Source organism: Hordeum vulgare, chromosome 2H (assembly GCF_904849725.1).
Source record: "Hordeum vulgare subsp. vulgare chromosome 2H, MorexV3_pseudomolecules_assembly, whole genome shotgun sequence".
Classification (NCBI taxonomy): Eukaryota; Viridiplantae; Streptophyta; class Magnoliopsida; order Poales; family Poaceae; genus Hordeum; species Hordeum vulgare.
Genome location: NC_058519.1, coordinates 425614278 through 425639995, shown reverse-complemented (window position 1 = coordinate 425639995; position 25718 = coordinate 425614278). Strand labels below are relative to the sequence as shown.

The following is a 25718-nucleotide window of genomic DNA, read 5'->3' as shown; positions in this document are numbered from 1 at the left end:
TTGAAAACTTCACAACACAAAACTTAAACAGAAACTTGTGATAACATTAGTACAAGAAAACAAACTACCACTTCTTTTAGTACTGTAGCAAACTTGAATTCCATCTATATTGATGATGGGCTACTTTATTCTCACTTTTCCATGGCTAGTACCCCCCGATACTAACCATAGTTTCATCAAAACAAGCAACCAACTCAACAAAAACAGAATCTGTCAAAAACAGACCAGCCTGTAGCAATCTGTATACTTCGTATACTTCTGGTACCTCAACAAATCTGAAAAATTATGATGGACTGGGGAAAAAGCATATCAATCAGCAAAAAAAATAATCAACTCAAAATCTCTTTCTTAATAAAAATGCAAAATCATCTCGTGAGCGAAAAGTTTCTGTCTTTTTCCAGCAGGATCAAACAACCATTACCAAGACTAGTCATAAAGGTTTTGCTTGGCTCAAACACTAAAAGAAACACAAAAAACACAATCAGAACAGAATTATGAAAGTGTGGACGCAACAAAACAGAAATAAAAAGATAAATTCATTGGGTTGCCTCCCAACAAGCGCTATTGTTTAACGCCCTTAGCTAGGCATAGGAGCGATAGAATCATGTATCGTCGTCTTTGGTGCTCAAACCATAAGTAGCCCTCATCATGGATTCATAAGGCAATCTTATTTTCTTTCTAGGAAAGTGTTCCGTGCCCTTCCTTAAAGGAAATTGAAATCTAATATTCCCTTCCTTCATATCGATGATAGCACCAATAGTGCTTAGGAAAGGTCTACCAAGAATAATAGGGCATGTAGGATTGCAATCAATGTCAAGCACAATGAAATCCACGGGTACATAGTTCCTATTTGCAATAATAAGAACATCATTGATCCTTCCCATGGGTTTCTTGATAGTAGAATCAGCAAGATGCAAATTAAGAGAACACTCTTCAATCTCATTAAAACCCAGAACATCACATAAAGACTTTGGAATCGCAGAAACACTAGCACCCAAATCACACAAAGCATTGCACTCATAGTTTTTTATTTTGATTTTGATGGTAGGTTCCCAATCATCATGAAGCTTTCTAGGAATAGAGACTTCTAATTCAAGTTTCTCTTCAAGAGCTTTTATCATAGCTTCAATGATATGATCGGTAAAGGCTTTGTTTTGGCTATAAGCGTGTGGAGAGTTCAACATGGATTGCATCAAAGAAATGCATTCAATCAAGGAGCAACTATCATAATTGAATTCCTTGAAATCCACGGTAGTAATTTCATTACTATTCAAAGTATTAACGTCTTCTACTCCACTTTTAATGCTTTTAGCATCAAGATAGATGGACTCCGAATCATTGGGGCACTTTTCAACCAAAGTGGATTCATATCCAGCCCCATAATCATTAGGTTTGACACAAGAAAACAAAGATTAAATGGGAGTCATACCAAACACTTTAAGATCTTCGTGATTCTCATCACGATAACACGCCTTTTTAAGCCATTCATGTCTAGCACGAATTTGGGCGGTTCTTTCTTGGCTCTCAATCATGGAAACACGCATAGCTTTAAAAGTTTCATCCATGTTGATTTTGGGAGGAGCACATCTATCTTTCAAAGCATCAACATCACAAGAAACCCTATCAACGCTCTTAGCCAAATCGTCAATTTTGAGTAGTTTTTCCTCTATGGACGCATTGAAAATCTTTTGAGAGTTGATGAACTCTTTGATATTACTCTCTAGATCAGAGGGTAATCTATTGTAATTTCCATGAGTATTGTTGTAGGAGTTGCCAAAGTTATTAGAGGAGTTACTAGGAAAAGGCCTAGGAACATAGTTTCCTCTAAAAGCGTTGTTGTTGCCAAAGTTATTCCTACCAACAAAATTAACGTCCAAGCTAGCGTTGCTACTCTCAATCAAAGAAGACAAAGGCATATCATTAGGATCCAAAGGAGCACTTCTACTAGCAACCAAATTCATTAGCTCATCCATCTTAGCACTCAACGAGTTAATTTCTTCTATAGCGTGTACCTTCTTATTAGTAGGTGACCTTTCAGTGTGCCACTGAGAGTAGTTTGTCATGATGTTGTCTAAGAGCTTTGTGGCTTCTCCTAACGTGATTTCCATGAACGTTCCACCTGAGACGGAGTCCAAGATATTTCTAGAAGCGAAATTCAAGCCAGCATAAAAGATTTGGATAATCATCCAAAGACTCAAGCCATGAGCGGGACAATTTCTAATCATTAATTTCATTCTCTCCCAAGCTTGTGCAACATGTTCATGATCAAGTTGCTTGAAATTCATGATATCATTACGGAGAGAGATGATCTTAGCCAGCGGAAAATACTTGGATGTATAAGCATCTTTGCACTTATCCCAAGAATCGATACTATTTTTGGGCAAAGAAGAAAACCAAGTTTTTGCGCGATCTCGCAACAAGAAAGGAAAAAGCTTCAATTTAATCACGTCATTATCCACATCTTTTTTCTTTTGCATATTGCAAATCTCAATGAAGGTATTGAGATGGGATGCGGCATCTTCACTAGGAAGGTCAGAGAATTGCTCTTTCATAACAAGATTCAGCAAAGCGGCACTGATTTCGTATGACTCCGCACTAGTGGCGGGAGCAATCGGAGTACTAATAAAATCATTATTATTAGTATTCGAGAAGTCACAAAGCTTGGTGTTTTCATTCATGGTGACTTCGGCAAGCAAGCAAGCACACAAGCAAACAAAAAGCAGGCGAGAAAAAGGGCGAATGAAAAGGGCGAACGAAAAGGCGAATGAAAAATGCAAATTGGTGAAGTGGGGGAGATGAAAACGAGAGGCAACTGGCAAACAAAGTAAATGCAAGAGATGAGTTTGTGACACCTACTTGGATGAGTTCTTGACTCGATCTTCCTCCCTGGCAACGGCGCCATAAATTCTTCTGCTGCGGCAACAAAAGTCCTTCCCTGGCGCTTAGGAATTCTTCTTGTTACTTCTCTGGTTTGCGTCGGTTTTTCCCTTAAATAGGAAAGGGTGATGCAGCACAGGAGCAGTAAGTATTTTCCTCAGTTTGAGAACCAAGGTATCGATTCAGAAGGAGGGCCTCGTCAAGTCCAAAGTACCTGTGCAAACACAAACAATCTTGCACCCAACGCTTCAAAGGGGTTGTCAATCCCTTCAAGATTGTTTGCAAAGTGAGATCTGAAGGCGGAAAGTGCAACGAAGTAAAAAGTGTAAGGCTGAAAATATGGTGTGGATTAGACCCTGGGGCCATAGTGTTCACTAGAGGCTTCTCTCATAATAGAAAATATCACGGTGGGTGAACAAATTACTGTCGAGCAATTGATAAAACCACGCAAAGTCATGACGATATTGTGACAGCCCGATGTCGACGTTCCAGAAGATTCCCTTTCCTTCCCGTTTTCGTCCTGTGGCTTATTTTATTTGTCGCATCATCATCGCATCATGCGCATCATCAGCATTGCATCAGCGTCTCCGTTGCCGCCAGTTTTCAAAACTTGCATCCGTTAGTAGTTGCCGGTTCTCGTCGTTGTCCGTTCTGAGCCCGACCGCACACGCACGCGCCCGCGGCACCGTCGAAACCCTGTTTTAAAAGTGTGTTGAAAACTTCCTCTAATCGGGTTGAGATTTGTCGTGCGGTGTTATTTATATATAGGTAGGCCGCCTGTCGAATTTCGTCGCGATCGGAGTTCGTCTGGTACCCGAACGGTCGACCGTAGCGGCACCGTAATTGGTCTACCGTCGGACGTCTGTCGGTGTTTTACAAAATTTGTGCCGCGCCGCTCGTTCTCCCTCTCGTCTCCGGATATCACCTCTACACGGCCGCGTACCCATTCCCGTGTTCGGAATCGTCCGAATCCGACCCCGCGGTTGGATCCGGAACGAAATTCTAGGTAACCTAGCCCCCCATTTGTCTATAAATAGACCCCCTCCTAAAATTTAGGCAGCCAACCCCCCTCTGCCTCGAAAACTGTGCCTAACCCTAACCCTAGCCGCCACCCCAGCGCTCTCTCTCTCTTCCACCGGCCGCCGGGCCCGCCCGAGCCCGGGTCAGGCCCGCCCGAAACCCATCTGTGCCCGTGCTCCATGCGCCGCCTCCCGTGCTCCCGTGCCTCTCGCACCGAGCAGCGCCTCCCTTAGCCGCCGTTGCCTCCTCTCGCCGGAGCACCACCGGCCCGTTCCCAGCCCCTCGCCGGTCGCGCCCCATTGCCGGTGCCCCGCCGCCACACCTCGCTGGAGCCCCAGCCGCCGCCGCATCCTTTAGCCTCCCTGCCCAGCTTGCAATCCCCGAGGTCGCCGGAGCCTCGTGCGGCGCCATGCCCTGCCCGGCCGAGTCTCGTCACCGGGATGGGTTGCAGCCGCCGGATCTCGCCGGGATCTGGTCGCCCTGGCTAGCCCCCGCACCATCGCCGGAGTCCTGCTATTGAGGGCAACTGCCGCCGTCCCTAGCGTGCACGGGAACGAGCAGCGTCTCGGGAGATCGAGGACTCCACCAACCGTCGCGGCCCAGCGCCACGTGGGCCGCCTCAATGCCCAGGCCTGCCCGGCTCCTCGCCCCAGCCCAGTTGCAGAGCCTCCCGTCGGCCTGCCTCCTTCCAGATCCAGGCGAGGCCCAGATCGCCCACAGATCGGCCTTCTCCAGCCGCCTCGCCCAGGCCGCCTCTCCACCATCGGCCCAATCGGCCCAAGGTTAACCTTCCCCCCTGCAAGCCCTATTTCCCGCCTAGGCGTAGCGTAGTTTAGCGCCGCTCGTTGCCAGATTCGGCCCAATGTCAACTTAGGCCCGGTAGTTCCTTTTTTTTAGGGATTTTCGGAATTATTAAATTCCAGAAAATTGCTAGATATTCGAATGCCCGTAGAATATTATCCGTAAGTCGGATCGCGAAGATTTTGATATGTATCTCGTGTAACTTTTCGCCTAGAATCCGAACTTATAACTTGCACATTTGTTTGACGCCGTTTAGCATGTTGTTTGCCTAGATAAGCGTGTTGTCCTAATAGGTTTCGACCCGTATTTATTTTTCGTGCAAGACCGGGTTGCCCGTATACCGTAGATTAAATGTCCACGTTTTAGGAATCATTTTTGCATGTATTTTAGAGCGGTCAATTGTATTTTTACGTGTAGGGATTTGCCGGTAATTTATTTTCCCGCGTATAGGTTTTTCCCACATTAATGTTTGGCATTATTTTGTGTTGCAAACCCCACATATTTTATATGTTTCCAGGGATTTTTCTATGCAATTAGTTTTAGCTTTTGAGCAAGTTAGTTCGCGCGATATTTTGCTATGTTGCCCTTTTGTTTAATTCGTAGGATTTATTCCGTGTGTCGTTTGACGGAGTTGTCAACTAGAGAGTTGATCTTGGATGTTTTGTTTAGCCCCTGGTATTTTTGGTTGCAATAGAAATGCATGTTTAGGTGTGTTTTCATTGCCCTCAAGTTGCTAGAAATAGTGTTGATTTGGAGGAGCTGAAATATTTCTAAGTCTGGTATCTGTTATATTTTGTTGCTGTCTTGTCTTGCTTGCATCTTGTGATCTGTAGCTCTTTTGAGGTTGGTCCAATGGAGTAAGTTGTAGCCCTTGTGTTTCTCTAGCATGCTGTGAAGTTTCATGCCATTTGGAGTCCTGTAGATATAGGTTTTGCTGCTGTCAATATAGCTTCAGGCTGAAAACTGCACTTTCATGAGGTGTTATTTTCACTAAGTCTGAAATAGTGCGTGAGATGCCATTTTGTGTCTTCTTTTCCTAGTGCTCCTTGCTGCCATGCTAGTTGTTGTTAGTTGTTTGTATTAGTGCTTCTTGCCCTATTCTGTGCCATGCCTTGCTTGAGCATATCGGAGTTGTGTAGCCATAGTTGTGGGGCGTAGAAAATGCTATGTGGCTGGTTTTGGCAGATTGTAGTGATTTCTTGATTTGCTCGTATCTTTTGAACCGTAGCTCCGATTTGATCGTGTCCTACATGAAACTTGCTTAGAATCTCGTGTAGTTTCATTTTCTCTTGCTGTTTTAAATGTTTTGAAGTGCTCGTGACCGTCGTTGCACACATATTGCATTCATGCCATCATATCTTGCGGTGCTTGTATCTTTTGAACCGTAGCTCCGTTGGAGATGTTCTTTATGTGTAGATCGCTTGAAATGACGCGTAGAATCACGTGAACCTATTTGTTTTGCTGTTTAACAACTAATTAAATGTGTTAGTTCAGATCTGGACAGAATTGTAAATTAACATGTGAGGTCGTTTTGGAGGTGCTATATGACATTTCTGACCTTATTTAAAATGCCTAGATAGGTAGTTTAATTGCGCTTCACCTCTTGCCATGTTTAACCACATTTAATATTTCCGTGTATCTAATCGGGATAGAACTAAATAATAAATGTGGAGTTTCGTCAATATGCAACTCGTTGCATATTGAATTTCACTTAATGTGTAGGGTTTGGTTGTGTGAATTGTCATGCCGTGACTTGCATGTATTCAGTAGCTCATGCATCATATGTGTTGTGCATCGTGTGGTGAATTTCGTGTGTTGATTTGTGTTTCCGGTTTGCTTCGTCTCGATAGAGTTCCGCAGCGTGCCGGATTGTGAGGACCCGTTCGACTACGTCGGTTCGTCTGCTTCACGGAGGCATTCTTCTTCCAAGCGGGATCTCAGGCAAGATGATCATTTCCCCAGATACCATTACTATGATTGCCATGCTAGTTTTATCGCTTCTATCGATTATGTCTCGTTGCCTACCACCTGTTAAATATCAGCCTCTCAACAATGCCATGAAACCTTTAACCTGTTCTACCTAGCAAACCACTGATTGGCTATGTTACTGCTTGCTTAACCCTGTTGTTAGCGTTGCTAGTTGCAGGTGCAGTTGCTTCCATGTGATAACATGGGTTCCTTGTTATATCATCATATTAAATGCTATTTAATTCAATGCACCTATATACTTGGTAAAACGTGGAAGGCTCGGCCTTTCTAGCCTGGTGTTTTGTTCCACCTTTGCCCCCTTAGTTTCCGGCTACCGGTGTTATGTTCCATAATCGAGCGCTCCTAACACGATCGGGGTTGTTATGGGGACCCCTTGATAATTCGTTTTAGATTAAAGCTGGTCTGGCAAGGCCCAACATTGGTACTACATTTGCCTAATCACCTAATAAAATTGCATAGGGACCCGCCGGCACCCGCGGACTATTTTAATCAACCCCCGGGCCAGTGCTCCTCATGAGTGTTGGTCCAAAACAGAGTAGCTTATTAACGCAACCCGGGGCAACTCGGCGTTTGGCGTGGTAACCATCGCTCATCCGTCGTGTCTTGAGAACGAGGTACGCGACTCCTATCGGGATCGTCGACACGTCGGGCGGCCTTGCTGGATTAGTTTTACCTTTGACGGGATATCTTGTGCATCGGGATTCCGGTGATGCTTTAGGTAATCTCAGAGTTGAGGTTTTCCACTAGGGAATCCGACGATATCGCGAGCTTCATGATTGAGGATTTTTATGCGGCTTGTGGTAATTTGTGATGGACTAGTTGGAGCACCCCTGCAGGGTTAAATCTTTCGGAAAGTCGTGCCCGCGGTTATGTGGCAACGTGGAAGCTTTGTTTAACACTGGTTATAGATAACTTAAAGTTAACTTAATTAAAATATGCCAACTGTGTGCGTAACCGTGACTGTCTCTTTCGTGAGTTCCTTCTCCGATTGAGGACACGGTGGGGTTATGTCTGACGTAGGTAGGTGTTCAGGATCATTCATTTGATCATCAGTGGTTCACGTCCGTTATGCGTAGATCTCCCCCCCCCCCTCTTTTTCTCGTACTCGTAAGTTAGCCACCATAAATATATGCTTAGCCGCTGCTGCAACCTCACCACTTAACCATGCCTCACCCATTAAGCTTTGCTAGTCTTGATACCTTTGGGAATGAGATTGCTGAGTCCCCTGTGGCTCACAGATTACTACAACACCAGTTGCAGGTACAGGTAAAGGTTACTTGACGCGAGCGCGTTGATTGTTCATTTGGAGTTGATTCTTCTTCTTCTTCTTCATCGATCTAGGATGGGTTCCAGGCTGGCAGCCTGGATAGCAAGGATGGACGTCGTTCTTCTTTTGTCGTTTGTTTTCGTCCGTAGTCGGACCCTGCTCTTGCTCTTGATGTTTATGTAATGTACTGATGTGACTCTGATGTAGCTTGTGGCGAGTGTAAGCCAATTCTATTATATCTCTCTTCTTTTCAGTACATGTACTTGTAACGATATCCATTCTTGTGACACGACGAGATGCGCTTCTATCCCTGACGAGGCCCTCGTGCCAAATTGAGGATAGGGTCGCATCTTGGGCGTGATGACGATATCTAAGGCAATGATCATGCATATAGGCATCACGTCCGAGACAAGTAGACCGATACTTTCTGCATCTACTACTATTACTCCACACATCGACCGCTATCCAGCATGCATCTAGTGTATTGAGTTCATCACGAACAGAGTAACGCTTTAAGCAAGATGACATGTTGTAGAGGGATAATCTCAAACCAATGATGGAAACCCCATCTTTTTACCCTTGATGGCAACAACATGATGCGTGCCTCGCTACCCCTTCTGTCACTGGGTGAGGTCACCGCACGGTATGAACCCAAAACCAAGCACTTCTCCCATTGCAAGAATCATAGATCTAGTTGGCCAGACAAAACCCACAACTCGAAGACAATTACAAGGATATGAAATCATGCATAAGAGAGATCAGAAGAAACTCAAATAAGATTCATAGATATCTGATCATAAATCCACAATTCATCGGATCTCGACAAACACACCGGAAAAGAAGATTACATCGGATAGATCTCCATGAAGATCATGGAGAACTTTGTATTGAAGATCCAAGAGAGAGAAGAAGCCATCTAGTTACTAGCTATGGACTCGTAGGTCTATGGTGAAGTACTCACGCATCATCGAAGAGGTCATGGTGTTGATGAATAAGCCCTCCGTATCCGAATCCCCCCTCCGGCAGGGCACCAGGACGTGCCCCAGATTGCATCTTGCGGAGACAGAAGCTTACGGCGGCGGAAAAGCGATTGCGATGATCTCTTGATTTTTTGGGAATATTTGGGAATATATAGGCGCAAGATCTAGGTCAGGGGACCTCCAGGAGGCCCACAATCCTGGATGGCGCGGCCCCCCTGGCTGGGGTGGGGGCTTCTGGGGCCCCTGGGGCTCTTCTGGCTTGCCTCCCAAGTTCTCCGATCTTCTTCCGTTCCAAAAAAAATCTTTTCGGGGATTTTCTTCCGTTTGGACTGCGTTTCAAAATCTCCTCTAAAACATGGAAAAAACAGGAACTGGCACTTGGCACTGAGTTAATAAGTTAGTCCCAGAAAATAAATAAAAAGCATGCAAAACATCCAAAGTTTGACAAGATAATAGCATGAAACCATCAAAAATTATAGATACGTTGGAGACGTATCAGTCTCCAAGTAGTCCATATCCGAGGACGCCGCTATTCGAATAGATAGTTACCCTGCAGGGTTGTACTTCCTCACACATAGCCCCGCTACTTATCATCATGTGCATGTAAAACAAGCACCTCGGCAACCTTCAAGCGTAAGCCCAACGAGGGAGTCGGCCACAGACGTTAACTTACAACAACTCACGTCCAAGGCAGTCGCCTATCTGAGTTGGAACCCATAATGGAAGTCCGACCCAGGTTTCCAACATGGCCTCAAATGATGTGAGCAGGGACCCAAGCCGATCTTGAGTAGGCCGCTCATCCACTTCACAGGTCGTGCCATAACCTATGAACATTGTGAACTATTGCGACTCCTGTAATGAGAATAGAGAAGTTAAAAGGCCGAGAGGGGTCGCGTTACCGGAACCCAATGTGCGGTAATAGCTAGTCTTAGAACACCAACACAAGATCTCAGGTCCTAAGTGTTGCGTGAATGAGACAACCCACCATGTGCTCCTACATGGCCTCTCATCGCTACTTTACCAAAATAGGTTCACACACTTAACTCTCATCAGTAGGACATGTTCATGCCAACTCATCACCCAAATGGTCAGACCAACTCAACTCTAAGCATAACAAGCATAACAAGCATAACATGTAATGACACAACATGGCTGGAGCATGTACCACGTATGCTAGGTTGCTTGGTTTAGCTATTTACTGTGACAATGATAGGTCATGCAAAGGAATGGGTTCATCTACCATAACACAAGTAACAGTTAAATCATCTTGTCCTGATGCATTGAAACGAGAGCAAGAGCGAGAGAGTGGGATTGTATCGAAATGATCAAGGGGGGTTGCTTGCCTGTTGATCAAAAGAACTTAGTTGTTCTTCGATGTCGTCGATAACTACGTATCGCAAGTCTATCGACAAGAACAAACAAGGAACAATTTAAGCACGACAAATGCTTCACAATGATGCATGAGCATGGCATGTTAAGAGGTTGTTGGTTTAAGTTAAAAACTCTAGCCACAATTAAATGAAGTCCATTTGATCTATATAGATCAAATTTAAACTCCACATAAGGCATTTCACTTGCCATTTATTTGAATTGTACTAACTAGCAACGTTAGGTTGTTCAAACATGCATTAAAATGGAACCATCCGAATCTTTGGATTTTCTGATAATTTTTCATATATAATTTATTTCATTTTGAGTTACGGTTGATTTTCTATGAATTTTAGAAGTTTGAACTATTTTTTGAAATTAATAAACCATTTTTGATTTTTTTTAATTTAGAAACTGATTACTGCGTCAGCCTAGTGTCACTATGACGTCAGCAAGGTCAACTAACTGTTCTGGGTCAAACTGACTGGTGGGGCCCACACGTTAGTGACTTAGGGCTAAGCTGGCTTAATACCACGTTGACCAGGGGTTTGACCCACCGCGGGGCCCTTTGTCAGCCTCTAGGGGAGGTAGGGGGCCACATCACCCCACCGAAGTTGGCCAGCGACGACCAACCCGTCGATGGTTTCTCACCGGAGTTGCTTCTCCGACCAATATTTGGTGTGCGGAAAGGGGCGAGCGAGAGCGGGGCATGAGCCGCATCCATCTAGCCAGATGGGACGGCATGGGGTGACCTGTAGCGTCGCCGACAACGACAACTACGGCGGCCGGACTCAGGCTAGGTGGTGCTCGCTGCTAGGGGATGCGGCGGAAAGAGATGGAGGGGGATACGACCTCCTCGAGAGGTACAAAGCGCGTGGTCATGCTCGGACATGGGCGGCAGTTTCTGTGGCCGGCATCGAGCACCTCTCGGCTCTGATGGATAGCGGGGTTAGAAGAGGGGAAAGGTGATGGGCTAGGGGGAAAGGAACCGAGTGCTCACAGCGGTTTCGATGGAGGTGACGACGAGTTCGGAGGAGCGGGTTGGCGACGAATCGGACAGCAGCGAGCTTCGGTGCCCGGCGGGGGAAACAGTGGCGGTGGCGACACTACGGGCCCTCTGGTCCCGATTCCTTTGACGGGTCGAGAAGCTCGAGGTGGCGGTGGCTTTGGGCAGCTCAGGGGGCGCATTGGCCGGTGGTCGCGGCGGAAACAACGACGGCGACGAGCTCAGCTCGGTGCGCGCGCGTGAGAGGGGGAGAGGCGAGGAGAGGGGCAGCAGGGAGAGGTGAGCACGGGGAGGAGAGGACGTGTGCACGGGAGGGACTCGACATCCTTATCGGCCTAGGGAAACGGCGCCAAGCAGGACGTGTCCATGGCGCGTGGCCGCTGGCTTCGCACACTCGCTCGTCCTCCTCGCATGTTGAGGAAGACGACAGGGAACTGGGGCTGGGTTGGGCCGGCTTATGCTCCAGGGAGGCCCAGGTAAGTCTCTCCTCTTTTCTTTTATTTGCTATTTTTTGTTTTCTGACATTTGTTTTGATTTGAAAATATATCAAACCATTTTTATAAGAACATGAAATTAATTACGTGGACCAAGTGGAATTAACTAGTGCCACACATAAAGTTTCAAATTCATTGGAATTATATTTTATATATAGAAAAGATAATCCAATGCAACTATTTATTGGATTAATTCAAGTGCCCAATATAAAATGTTTTTGTGATCCCAAAATATTGGCTGGCATTTTTTACATCATCCCCTTATTTTATTAGAATACTAGCGGCATTTTCTTGGATCTATTTGAATCAATTTTTATATTGCTTATTTGACAAAAATTCCTTCTGAGGCTTGATCACTTCCTCAATTCATTTTAAGAAAAAAGAAAACAAAAATGCATGCATTAATGCATTAGCAAGCAAGGTTAAACTAGGGTTGTGACATTAACACATGGTGAATACACGAACTCCTCATACTTTGGTCATCACCGGAGATGATCCGGATTATTGTCACTTTGGGTTCTATGAATCATAACACATAATAGGTGCATACAACTTGTAAGATAGGATAAAAACACTCTCATATTCATGAAAACATAATAGGTTCAGATCTGAAATCATGGCACTCGGGCCCTGGTTACAAGCATTAAGCATTGAAAAATAATAGAACATCAATCTCAGAACATAGTGGATATTAGCGATCAAGCCCTATCAAAATAACTTGATTACATGATAAATCCCATCCAATCCCATCACCATCCAGCAAGCCTACAAATGAATTACTCACTCCCTGCGGTGACAATCATGGAAATGTTGAAGGAGAAGGGTTGGTGGTGATGACAACGATGACCCCCCCCCCTCTTCGGAGCTCCAAACAAACTCCAAATCAGCCCTCCCAAGGAAGAACAGGAGGTGGCGGTGGCTCCATCTCATAAAATATCATGAAATATTCTCTCATATTTTTGTCTCCATGAAACAGAATTATAGTGTTGGAATTAGGTCAGTCGGGTCCATGAGGGGCCCACAAGCTCAAATAACATATTCCAATGCATAGTTCAAGGTATTGGATCACTAAGTCACCTCATATGTTTTACAAGTGGACGAAGCCAAGTAAGGATGTGTGCATACATGCAACAGCCACACATCACATACACTGCCACTCTTCCTCCCAACATTCAGGTTATAATAAGAGTGATTAAGGGTCTCCCCATGGTCACCACTTAAAGGTGGTCTCTGGTAATTCCCCTATCAATAGATCAGGGAAGGAGATAAGTATTATCATTGCAATACCTCCTCAACACACCATCACAATGATAGTAAAATCCTTTCCTCCAAAAAGGATTTCTTTAGTGACGGGCCTTATAAAACGTCATAAGAACATTAACTCAAACATACTAAGTAGACTTTCGGTCTAAACCAGAGCCACCAGATGTTAGGTCTTACCTGCACCTAATCATATCACCATATACACGGTCGGACTTCTAGTCCGTACCGGATGTCTGACAACTACTTATGCCACCAGATATCCGGTACTTACCAAAAATCCAGTACCTCCATGTCTAGAGAGCATGCGATGGGGATCGGACTTCTGGTGCCTACAGGTAAGACCGGACATAGGATGGATCACTAAGCCACCGAACATCCGGTAGGTACCAGAAGTCCGGTAAATAATAATGTTTAGATACTAGTACATATAGACCGGATTTCCAACATATGTCGGACATCCGATGTAGGGTTGATGCACCGCACATCGAGTGTGGACCAGACATCTAGTGTGTTACTCGAGTGTGGGATCTAGATAGGACATGCATATATGTGATATACGTGAACTGTGAGATCTAGGCATTAAAGTAAGGCTAAGAGAGATGTGTTTGTATTTGATAAGAATTAATGTGTGTGTGTGATGTGAGAATGGAAAATGTCTGGAACCGTGAGCAAAAGCTTATCTTTTTTGCGGGACCCCATCGATTCCCTCTTAATAGTATGGGATCCCTCTTGAGCATATATCTCTTGTTTCTCAGTTCTTGAGCCATATACATATAAATGGGTTCATTATCCACACAAAAAATATTCCAAGAGGACTAAAACATGTGATGCACTTACCAAACATGACCAATCCTCTATATGTATTTTGTTGTCAATACCAAAATATACTTAAGGGCAAGATTGCACTTTTAACTGTTGAAAAGGTTTGTGCTCATATTCTTTGACGATATCCCAGTGTACAATGAGGGGTTAGAATCACATGGTGACCACCTCAGGCTAATGCTCCCTACTTTATTTGAGAGAGGCACACATTAACACATATGGTTTACCATTTCAACGGGAGATTGTCATCACCATTGTAAATTTCATAATACGAAATAAAGGTAGTCTATGATGGGTTCAAATACATATTATTTTGAGAAATAAAGAGTTGAGGTGGTCATTAGTCCGTTGAAAATAGGAGACACATCCAAATCGATTGTTGCAAAGAACAACCTTTTCCTTACAAAGACCTAACTTCATGAAGCCTTAGAATAGTTTTGGGTAGTCTTTGCCATTTTGGTAAAAGAGACCACCCCTCAAAACGGATACCTTGGAGTCCCCGTAGAGCTGAAACCTCTCCTTGAAGAGTTTTGAGACATCGCTCCAGCTAATTCACATACTTAATTAAGCGACCTGAATGAAAGGCTAGCTGATGAATGCACTATTCTCCCTAGCTCTTACGAACTATCAGATGGTCAATAATCGACAGGAATGAAGGGAATTTATTTCAAGGATAAGATAAATAGGGAATTTTAGAAATAAGAGTTACGGGAACAACTGGTCGAACATAAGCATGAGCTAAGTGGTTTGCTATGTTCCTTACTCATTGTAGGTGCTTTGATGGATGGATTGGACATGGAAGGATTGAAATAATAATAATAACTAGTACAAATGCCCGTGCGTTGCAACGGGCGAAAAAAATTACCCTATGTACCTTTACACGTCGTTTCTTATATTTAGTTTTGACAAACTTACAAAATAAGATTGCACTGAACTACTGCTTTTTGGATCATATAATTTAGATGTGCATAAAACATTCTAATCGTTTGTTCGGACCTACTTTAGCTCGACACTTTTATCTGATGAAAGAGTTTGGGTGCATACAATACATGCTAGATGAACATGATTTTTATTTGTTTTGAAAGATGTTATTCTTTTGTTAATTTGAAGAGTATTTTTTGGATTTTTCAAATGGATTTTTTTTTAAGATGAACATTATCTGGTTGGAAAATTGCACGATGCTTTTTTGTTCTTATATTTAGTTTGCAGATCCATCAATTATTAGAAAAATGAAATTATGCATGATGCTACGCACGGGTAAAAGCAGCAGGCTGTTGGCGTAATTGTCCTGACATTGGTGAGTCGAGATCTAGGTCAAAATTACATTGTTATATTTTTCTACATCAAGTATACCAGTTGCTACCACACACGAACATAGAGCAACAGTGCATCACTTCAGTTAGAGAGGCGAGATGAGCAGTACAACACTTCAGCTAGATAGGTGAGTTAAAACGTCATAAGTACCGAATTAACATATTATTTTACACAATTCATGACAGCAATAGATCTAGCGCCAGAATAGGTGGATCCATAATCACTCTTCTAAAATATGTGTTCATTTTTATCAAATATATAAATTCACTATGCAGTGTTGATAGTAAAAACCAATATAAACCAATGTTGATAAATTCAACGCACATTTAGGGCCATCCTCATCCACAACTTATTGTTAAAGAGTACATATGTACATATGTCCCATGGTACAAGAACGTTTTAAAACAAACATTCTTAAATTATGAGACGGAGGAAGTAGATTTTATGAAAGCTAAATACTCATGTCATTTACAGCCAACGATATCTAATTGACCCTATTGATTTACATCCAATGAATTATGAGGCACGCTTTTCTTAGCTTCATATCTAAAACCACCATCATGGGTTGCTATCCAACAAAGAAACTCCTTTTTCATAATAGCACATGTCCTGTTGAGAGAAAATGGAAGTTAGCACGAAGTATATAAATCTTGAAAAAACAATAAAGTTTCTAAAGTAGCTTACAGAATCAATTTACACAAATATCTAGAGATTTTATATAGCAGTTTTAATTTTGGTTTTCTTGATACAACTGAGGAATTCTAGTACACCAGCACGTATGTTGTCTTCAAATTCGTTGTCGTTGAATGTTAGCAGTTGTCCTAGAATTATTTTTCGGAGTTCGCATTCATCCTGTACATCCATATTTTTGTAAACGAATAAGATTTACATCACATTTCTAAAATATAATATGCCGGTATTGTATGGCAAGACACACTATGGCAGGTAACATTTTTTTCTTGGATAATAATCGGTGTCAATTCCTTTGGATATATAGAACCATATAATAGATTGAAACGATCACCGTTTTTTAGTTGTTGTTGTCGCTAGGTTGTGTCTCGACTGATTGATTCATGGCACTTCATCTCGGCGGCGCGCCACGGCACTGCATCAAGGCGGCAGCGCGTCGCAGCATCTCCAGTGGGGATGACGGGCCATGCATGGTGGGTCCGGCCGCGGCTGCAGCAGCATCCTTGAATAACTCCGTCCTCATCCTGGCCTTCTGCGCCCACCCCAACAGCCCCTGCTAGACATGCTCGTCGAAGATCTCCTTGTAGAAGGTCCCCATCTATGTGACGATCGCGTACAGAGGCAGGGTGTTGTAGCTGCACAGCAGCTGGATGACGGCCCTGCAGGCAAATGCAAAACAATTATCAAGTCTTTTGAGCCTCAACTTGAAAAAAAACACATGGCCGCTTGCTTCTTCTTCTTCTTCATAATGCGAACGGTGGAAAATCGACGGAGGCGATGCGACCGAACCCGATGACGAGCCTTGACACGATGAAGGGGACGTGGTCCATGATGCACGAGTTGAATCCGTAGGTGGTCTTGCAATCCATGAGTAAATTATAAGTTAGCGGTTCATTCAGGTTCATGCTCTGTTGCTGCTCTTGTGCTTTTGCAGGAGGCACTAACCAGGATCTAGAAGAAGAGCGCGATCTCGTCGTCTCGAAGGCGTTCTGGAAGAGGATGAAGTGGATGAGGTAGAGGATCACCCTGGGTTTACCGCACCAGAAGTGCTCGTCCGACGGGTTCACCACCAGGTCGCCCTCGATCGCCGAGTGCTTCTCCACCACGTCCTGCGCCAGCTGATCTATCACGTGCTCCAGCTTCGTGCCCACAACCACCAGCAGCTGCAAGCAGCACCAGCAGCATGAGGAAGAATCTTACCTACAGAAATTCACACTTTCTTTTCCCTCTGCATGTTGGGGTTCAGGGACACTCACGATGAGAGGAACGAAGGAGATCCAGAAGTAGGTGTGCCAGCCTGCAGGCCAATCAGCATGTGGGTACATGATGCTGAAATAGTTGTGAGCAGTGGAGATGACAATGTGATTAGAACTTTACCATTGACGTTCAGCAGCATGAATATCACAACGAATATCCACAGGTACCATCTAAGTGAAAGCAATGGTGACAAATTATCAGGCTGCTGAGTTGCCCTCAACAACTGCTAGTAAATGAATAAAAATCAAGAATTTTCACCTTATGCCAACCACCTTCTTGAAATCAGCCTCCACAGCTCGCACCATGTATGTGCGGAAGCCAAATTTGGGGTTTCCTCGGCAATGCGTCTGCAGAGAAAAAAAATCTCCTGTTAATCTTCATAAATTAAGAGAGGATAGAGTGTCAGCATGCTGTTGAACTATTATCCTTACCATGATGAAACAGAGTCGCATGGTTGCGTAGTCAGATTTAATGACTGAAGCATAAAACTGCTTGACAAATGAATGCTGAAGGAAGATTTTGATTAGTAGGTTTACATATCTCTGTATAAAGATGATACATGGTGTTTTGACTGAAAACGGTATGATTATATGGGTTGCATTTCTTACCATCCAGCTCAACAATGTAGACTCCTTGCCAACACCATTAAAACGTTCCTTGATAAATTCAAATCGTTGAACCTGCGTCAACTTCTTAGGTCCTGCAGTTCCAGAGGGTTGCACAAGCCATAACTGGTATTGAGAAGGCAACCTATTTTTCTTTAAATATCCATACATTTCTAGCATTAAATTACTTCTAAGTAAAGGTATTGATTAGACCGAAATGCGGGGCAGCAACCGACCGTTTCCTGCATCGCTTTTATTAATTTCAGTCTCCCAGTGTTTCCATTGGCGAATCTGTGCAATAGAACAGTGTTGAAGTTAACTTGCGAACAAAATCAATCAGCGGTAGGCCTCTCACCATGTCTCCCCTAGCCATCTTTTTGAGTGCATGAAAATTGACATGACCAAACCGTGCATGCCAACGCCATGCCTCATCTTCTTGAGAAGCTAGCAAACAAATGGGTCTCACCGGCTGTATGTTCGGTACGTACAACCTATTTTTGGCATGCTTGACCCGGGCCAAGATATTTCTCTGCTGATCTAACACCACCAAAACTCCATTTTCCGCAGTATACTTGCAGCCAATTTCATCTAACTATCCCAAGCTGATTATGTTGCCTTTCAGACAAGGGATGAAATACACGTCAGTTAACACTCGGTGCTCTTCACTCTGAGTTTTGCATCAATACTGAACCCCTTCCGCAGATCTCTACAGAGGAACCATCACCAAACCTTACCGTGCCTTTCACCGAATGATCCAGCTCGGCAAACTTTTCAACACACCCTGTCATATGATTGCTCACACCGGTGTCTAAATATCAGCACACATTTTGCTCGCCGGTCAGCTTTGGGAACGCCAACGGCAACGGCGGCGCAGTCAGTGTCGATGGGGATAAGGCGTCTGGCCCAGGGCCAGGAGCAGCCGGAAATGTCCACCCCCGAGCCACTGCTAAATCCAAGCCACGCAGGAAAAGTGAAATGGGGCTTGTGCCATTCTGACGTCTCTGTTTGTCAAAGGAAATACACAAAAGAGAGTGGGGAATTCGTGGCGTTCAAGCATTTCAACAAACACTTAGTGGTTATAGCCCATCCTTTTCTAGACATATATCTGCAGTCTACAAATCTAAACATACCATTTAACTGGTGCTAACCTTAGCATACGGTAAGTTCATCATCTCACATATTCCAAGCAAAGTCTACAAATCCACAACTCATGCTCAAGGCACTTTTAACTGCACACTGTTAACACAAATTCATCATTATTCTAATATAGCCGTGAACATCCCGAATATATAGCATGTGACCATACGCCAGTGCACTTCTCACAGGATGTACCCAAAAAAAGGGTGATGGTTGAGGAATATGGCAGTAGAGCAACTGAAGGCATAGTGCGCCTAATACCCAAATCACATTCACATCCATGAGTTACTCTCGGGAAAAGGTTACATCGTACCATGTCCATAAGCTGAGGTTTCGTGAATGCGACACCATTTCTGATTCTACAGTATGTTGTGACATCATAGCATGGATCAAGAAACCCTAACGTCTCTGCTCTCAAACAGAAAAAACAGAGAAGAGCGTTGAATTGTTGCCGTTGGAGCATTTCAACGAACACCTAGCAGGCGCTTGCGAATCCCACACCTAGACAGGCACCATATCGATCGTGACCGAAGCGGCAACAAGAATCACAAGGCCAGGAGGCAGGGGAGGGACAACCGGGTGACTAACTTGGCGACGATGCAGTCCTCGAGGTGCTTCTCGCCGCTGCCGACCCGGTCCATTGCTCGCTTGCGGCGGGGCCTGCTGTCGTGACGCGGCGGCGGATCGACCTGCGTACGACCGGGCGGCGGACAGAGGAGGCGTGCTGGGGGTACGGAGGACGGAGGTGGCCGGATCTCGGAGGCGGGGCGGGGACGGGGGCGGCCGCGGCTGCGGCGGAGGGTGGAGGGAGAAGGGTCGGGGGCTCGAGGACGGGAGGGAGGAAGGAGGAGGAGGCCGAACCTTCACTTCAGCCAGCCGCGTCTGCTCCGTAGCCAGTCGCGCGTACCTCCCGCGAGAGCAGCGCCGGCAGGCGAACGCGCGCCATGGACTCCGCCGCTCCGGCCGCCCCAGCGCCACTCCGCCCCGCGCGGTCCCGGTCGTCCGCGCAAGCCCGTGTCCGCTGGCCTCCCGCGCCGCCCCGCTTCGGCCCGGCCGTCCGCGTCGCCACGCCCGGCCCTCTCCGCCTCCGCGCGCTCGCACGGTCCCGGCCGTCCGCACCGCCCCTGGCCGCTGGCCTCACACGCCGCCCCGCTTCGGCCTCCGCCCGCCCCCTCGGCCTCGTTTCGCCGGCGAGAAGGCCCCTCCGGAGGCTCCCCGAGCTCCATCGCCTCCTTGCCTGTCGGCCCGACGGTGGAGAAGGGAATGGATAAGCCATGATGCCCGTTGAAATTCTTACAAATGTAGGAGGCTTTTTGAAACAATGAAGCGTTCTCTCAGATCCACTTAAGAAAGGACTGCGGGTTGATTTACCAAAAATAGGAGGGTTTTTTTTGCAAACATGCCACGACGGACGATAGAAGAGATGCGTGCTTTATTATTAGGGGAGATAATAATAATAATAATAATAATAATAATAATAATAATAATAATAATAATAATAATAATAATAATAAGAGGTAGTGTGAATCAGCTAGGGTTGCCTTTTTCAAGCAAGTAAACTAGCGGTTTCACCTACCTTATAATGTTGCACACATCTTGAATTGTAAGTAAGGATCAATTTAGGCTTAAGGTAGAGGTGCTCTTTCTATCATATCAGATTATAGTAAGGAGATGGGCCTTCTCGTGAGATCTCTACATCAACATTATACTTTGTGTGCATAAATGTACATGTGTGTGTATGTGATTTTGCTCAATGTTTCTAAAGACAGAAAATCTATTTATTTCTAATAAAATGTAGTTTACCAATTTTCTCTCTCTTATCCATCTAGTCTAGAGACTAGAGATCCGGCAAAGACAAAAACTGACCTAGATCTTAGTCTTCTTTTTAGTACCACCTTCATATTTTTGTGTCTAACTTTAAGAATTATTTTTATCCATAAGAATGAGTTATATGGCACAAAAAGTATGTCATTGTATTGACATTTCAAAGAACTTTCATATGATATATATTTTTATCACATGTAACTCATATTATGTTGACTAAAATTACAAGTCAAAGTTTGTCGAAAAAACATAATGACCTTGTATATAGAAATGGAGGGAGTAACACATTTAGAGTTTTGAATAATTTTTATTATTTTTCTCTCTAGTGCATATAGAAGCACACAAGAAATGCATTTATTTATGGGTTACATGAAGAAGACAACTATATGGCTCTATAACAAACAATCTGTGCGCGAACCAATATGTGATTGGATGATAGGATGACAGTGGTATCTTCACCTTATTTCAAAGTTGCATGCGATGCGCGTTCATACGTTTCACTCGACAGGGATACGTTTTTAATGACTTTATCAATGCACTGTACTGTGTTGAAAATATATATTAATTTGTGCATAAATTGTTTTTGAAACATTATATACACATAATATGTTCATTTCTTTGCAAAAACATGGTATGCCCAGGCGTACATGTGAGATTGGTTTTAAAATGTTGTGAAGCCTTAAAATATTATTATTATTATTTTGTAAGGCTCGTAGGCACCCCGCTGATCCAGCATCAAGTTTATTTTTGGGCATGGGGCCAGTGAGGAGGTCAAAAATTTCAATGCAGGCCAGCAAAAGAGGTTGGAATAACTCGACGCCGTAAACCAAAAATAATGGCGGATCGCTCTCCCCTGGATCGACAAGAAAATTCTCTCTCTTCCCTCTTTTAATAGCCGGATCCCTCTCACAAACCCCTTGTATAACCCCCCCCCCCCCCCCCCCCCCCACACAGCCAGGTACAGGTCGAAACAGACAACCAGGAGCGCCCAAGAAGCGGTGCAGGAGGGATCCCGGCCTCTGTAGCAAAGAAAACAATCCATCCACCTGTCCTCCTCATCGAGATCTCGCACGGGGTGGTGGTCAGCTGAGCCGACTGGCCATGGCGTTCAGGGCGTGCCTCCCGTCCCACAAGGCCTCGCCGTCGCCTTCCGTCGCGCAGAGGAGGGCCGGTAATGGGCCGCCGCCGGTGGTCGCCATGGCCTCCACCATCAACGAGTAAGCAGATCCTCTCGCCCATGCCTGATTGTGGCGGAAATGGTTTCGTGTATAGTGTGATTTGGGTTGGTGGGAGGGGTTTCTGTAGACTCTCGAATTATTTTTGTGATCTGGGGTGGCGAGATTTGTGATCTAGAATTGGCTGCTTGGAAGATAGGCAAACACTTACCCCAATGGATCGGATCAAATCACGACAAGAAGAAAAACCTAACTATTTGCGGTTTGTTTTCCGTCTTCTCCTTCTTTTTATGTTGAGATCCAGGGCTTTTCGCTCGGTGTGTTTTGTTATCTTTTATCGTGGCTCTTGTCTTTGAATTCATTTGCTGATCCATTTGATAACGAGCTCCTACCTACGATCTGAATGGCTGCTAGTTCGTGACCAAAATCGGTTTGGCGATCTAGCCCGTTTGCAGAAGCGCATGTGCGATCAAAATCCGGTTCCTTTTTTCTGTATATTTCTTTTTTTGTAACGACGATATATCTACTGGTTCTCAAATTGATTGTGCATGAACTCTTTTACTAAGAAATTCACATTAAGTAGTTGCTTGTCATAACCAAAATCCTATGTTATTGATTTGAAGGAATTGCTTGTGCAGAAACAATAGATGGTCAATGTAAGCAGGCCGTAGAAATCCAGAATTCTTTGGATGGTCAATTCAATCAGGCCGTCAAAATTCATAGTTGTTTCGATGGTCAATTTAAGCAGGCTGTAGAATTCCAGAGTTGTTTGGATTGTCAATTTAAATTTATGCAAGTTGTTCTTGTTCAAAGTTGTTTTCCAGTGGTCTTCGAGGAGTTTATGTCATGCAGGAAGCGACTTGTTAGCTGTTGAGATCTGAACTTGTTCAGACATGTTGATGGGGATAGACTGATAGTGAACAATAAAACGCTTGATTTGCAATTATGATTTGTGCAATTTAGTTTCTGCTGCTCTTGTGTTCTTGTAGTATCAGTTTTTAAATAAGTCGTAGTCTAAGAACAGAAATTTACACTCCCCAGTGAACAGAAATTTACCAATGATGTTTTAGGGTATTGTAATCAATAATACAGTGAAATATGAGTGCTCAGACTGTTCACTGGAGACATCAAGATGAATATAGGAATTATGCCAGTACAAAGAAACACCGATTTTTTGTTTGTCATCCAGTTTAAGATAATTTGAGTGGTTTTCCGTTGATTGTGTTTTGCTTAGTCAATTTTTGCATCGAGTTACTCTTTTTAGTCAAATTACCTGCCCTGTTTATGTATGTACATGCAGTTGTGTGGCACCTCAAGCTACTTAATCTCGCTTCACCGGAACCTTACATGTTTTTAATATATGGCAGTAGCATGTTTAGTAAACACTGTTTTGAGCATGTTTGGTAAACACTGTTTTGAGTTAAAAGTTTCTATGCGAACATCAGGGGCCTTTGTTCACCATGGCCTAAAGGAACAGGCTCATTGTGTTTCCTTGGCCACTTTAATTTGATAGAAGAAGCATGGAAATTTCCAGAATAGAGATCTTATAGTAGATAGATTAATATGAGTTGCATCCATATGTCACCTTAACAAGTACAGTACATCCATATGTACTGTGCAGTGCTCCTTCTGGATTGTACTAAATCATTATGTTACCTTTCCTAGGGTCAAAACTGCCAAAAAGCCCTATGCTCCCCCTCGCGAGGTGCATCTCCAAGTCATGCATTCACTACCAGCACAAAAGCAGGAGATCTTTGATTCACTTCAATCTTGGGCTAGGGACAACCTATTGAACCTTCTGAAGCCAGTTGAGAAGTCATGGCAGCCACAGGACTTCCTACCAGACCCTTCTTCCGAGGGATTTTATGATGAAGTAAAAGAACTGAGGGAGCGGGCAAAGGAAATCCCTGATGACTACTTTGTTTGCCTAGTTGGTGACATGGTTACTGAGGAAGCCCTTCCTACCTACCAAACAATGCTCAACACCCTTGATGGTGTCCGAGATGAAACTGGCGCAAGCCCAACTGCCTGGGCTGTTTGGACAAGAGCATGGACTGCTGAAGAAAACAGGCATGGTGATCTTCTGAACAAGTATATGTACCTTTCAGGACGGGTTGACATGAGACAAATTGAGAAGACTATACAGTACCTTATTGGTTCTGGAATGGTAAGAACTACTCCCTCCGTCTGGAAATACTTGTCCGAGAAATAGATATATGTAGACTTATTTTAGTTATAGATACATTCATTTTATACATTTTTAGGACAAGTATTTTCGGACGGAGGGAGTATTATCTATATCTTTTAAGGACAGTGGCATCCCTTTTCCTTTCAGTTATTATCATTTACTTTGCTGATCTCAAAACAAAATCACCTCCCAAAACCAACATGTAACTAAAGTGTTTGGTAATCAATCGACAAACTACCATTTATTTTGTGCTGTCTGTAGATAGTGCTTCATTGTAGCAAGGCAACTTATATTCTGTTTTAGCCATTTCAAATAGTACAATGGTACAGCTAGATATCCTTTGACCTTTTTTTAAGAAACACCATGTATTGACATCTATGGTGTAGCTACTTGTAAATTGTAACATGCAATTGTTTTTGGATTGAGCGTTGCCATTAATTTTAATGTATCACATGGCAATACAGGATCCAGGAACTGAGAACAATCCCTACATGGGTTTCCTTTACACATCATTCCAAGAGAGAGCAACTTTCATATCCCATGGCAATACCGCTAGGCATGCCAAGCAATTTGGGGACCTTAAACTGGCCCAGATATGTGGCACAATAGCAGCTGATGAGAAGCGCCATGAAACGGCTTACACCAAGATAGTTGAGAAGCTTTTTGAAATAGATCCTGACTACACGGTGCTTGCATTTGCTGACATGATGAGGAAGAAGATCTCAATGCCTGCTCATCTCATGTACGATGGTGAGGACGACAACCTGTTTGAGCACTTCAGCTCGGTGGCGCAGCGGCTTGGCGTGTACACGGCGAAAGACTATGCCGACATCCTTGAGTTCTTGGTCCAAAGGTGGAAAGTTGCAGATGTCACTGGACTCTCCGGTGAGGGAAGACGGGCACAGGACTACGTGTGCACCTTGGCGACAAGATTCAGGCGGCTGGACGAAAGAGCACAGGCAAGGGCGAAACAGGGGCCTGTGGTTCCATTCAGCTGGGTTTATGACCGCAAAGTGCAGCTCTAATAAAGAGGAAGGAACCACAAGGTTAATGAGACTGCATCGATCCTATTATATCGCGTTTCGGTTCACAGTGTAGGTTTTCCTAGCAGGGTAGAATGTTTTATGTGCTGTCCTGTAAGTTGTTGGATGACAGTGGGTGAAGAGGCTAGTGAAACTGGTGTGAGATGCTGGCTGGCCGTGAAGGGCTCCGTTGCAACCTTTTGTTGTGTTGAATATTTTATGTGACCGTTGAAGTTTACAGGGCTTGTATAAGTTTCAAAGTAATAAACGGATATTTGTATACAGACAGACTTATGTGCATCATGAGATTCCAAACTTTAAAGCCATTTTTGTGCTCGAAATGCAATGAGCTTAACAAGCTCGATCATGTTCTGCTCTTCTCTGCTTTCCATCTTACGTTACAGGAAACAAAATTAAGATGTTGGATCATAATTGGATTCCAGGCCACCCAGCGGGGTCTTTCACACTCTGGTCCCAGTTCCAGCGGGAGTGACAGTGGATTTCCTCTTAGTGTTGATCGAAAAGCTTGGGATGAGGGGGTGGCCCGAAGTGTTTTTCTTGTGATGATGGCCAACATAGTGTTACAGATCCCACTAAGTGTGCGTGTGGTGGACAGATC

The 25718-nt window shown here is 44.2% G+C and overlaps 2 protein-coding genes across 2 annotated transcripts; one reads left to right on the top strand and one right to left on the bottom strand.

Annotated features, from left to right (window-relative positions):
• Positions 1–15795: 15795 nt before the first annotated feature.
• LOC123430196 (MLO-like protein 1) lies at positions 15796–17953 on the bottom strand. Its single transcript, XM_045114086.1, has 8 exons — positions 17757–17953; positions 17580–17654; positions 17407–17495; positions 17269–17318; positions 17148–17188; positions 16837–17054; positions 16681–16757; positions 15796–16550 (listed from the first exon to the last, which is right to left on the bottom strand). Exons 1-8 carry the CDS (start codon positions 17931–17933, stop codon positions 16411–16413), a joined length of 867 nt encoding a protein of 288 aa, XP_044970021.1. The 5' UTR covers positions 17934–17953; the 3' UTR covers positions 15796–16410.
• A 3685-nt stretch (positions 17954–21638) lies between these two features.
• Positions 21639–25440, top strand: LOC123426508 (stearoyl-[acyl-carrier-protein] 9-desaturase 5, chloroplastic). Its single transcript, XM_045110348.1, has 3 exons — positions 21639–21931; positions 23555–24056; positions 24542–25440. Exons 1-3 carry the CDS (start codon positions 21816–21818, stop codon positions 25100–25102), a joined length of 1179 nt encoding a protein of 392 aa, XP_044966283.1. The 5' UTR covers positions 21639–21815; the 3' UTR covers positions 25103–25440.
• The last annotated feature ends 278 nt before the right edge of the window (positions 25441–25718 follow it).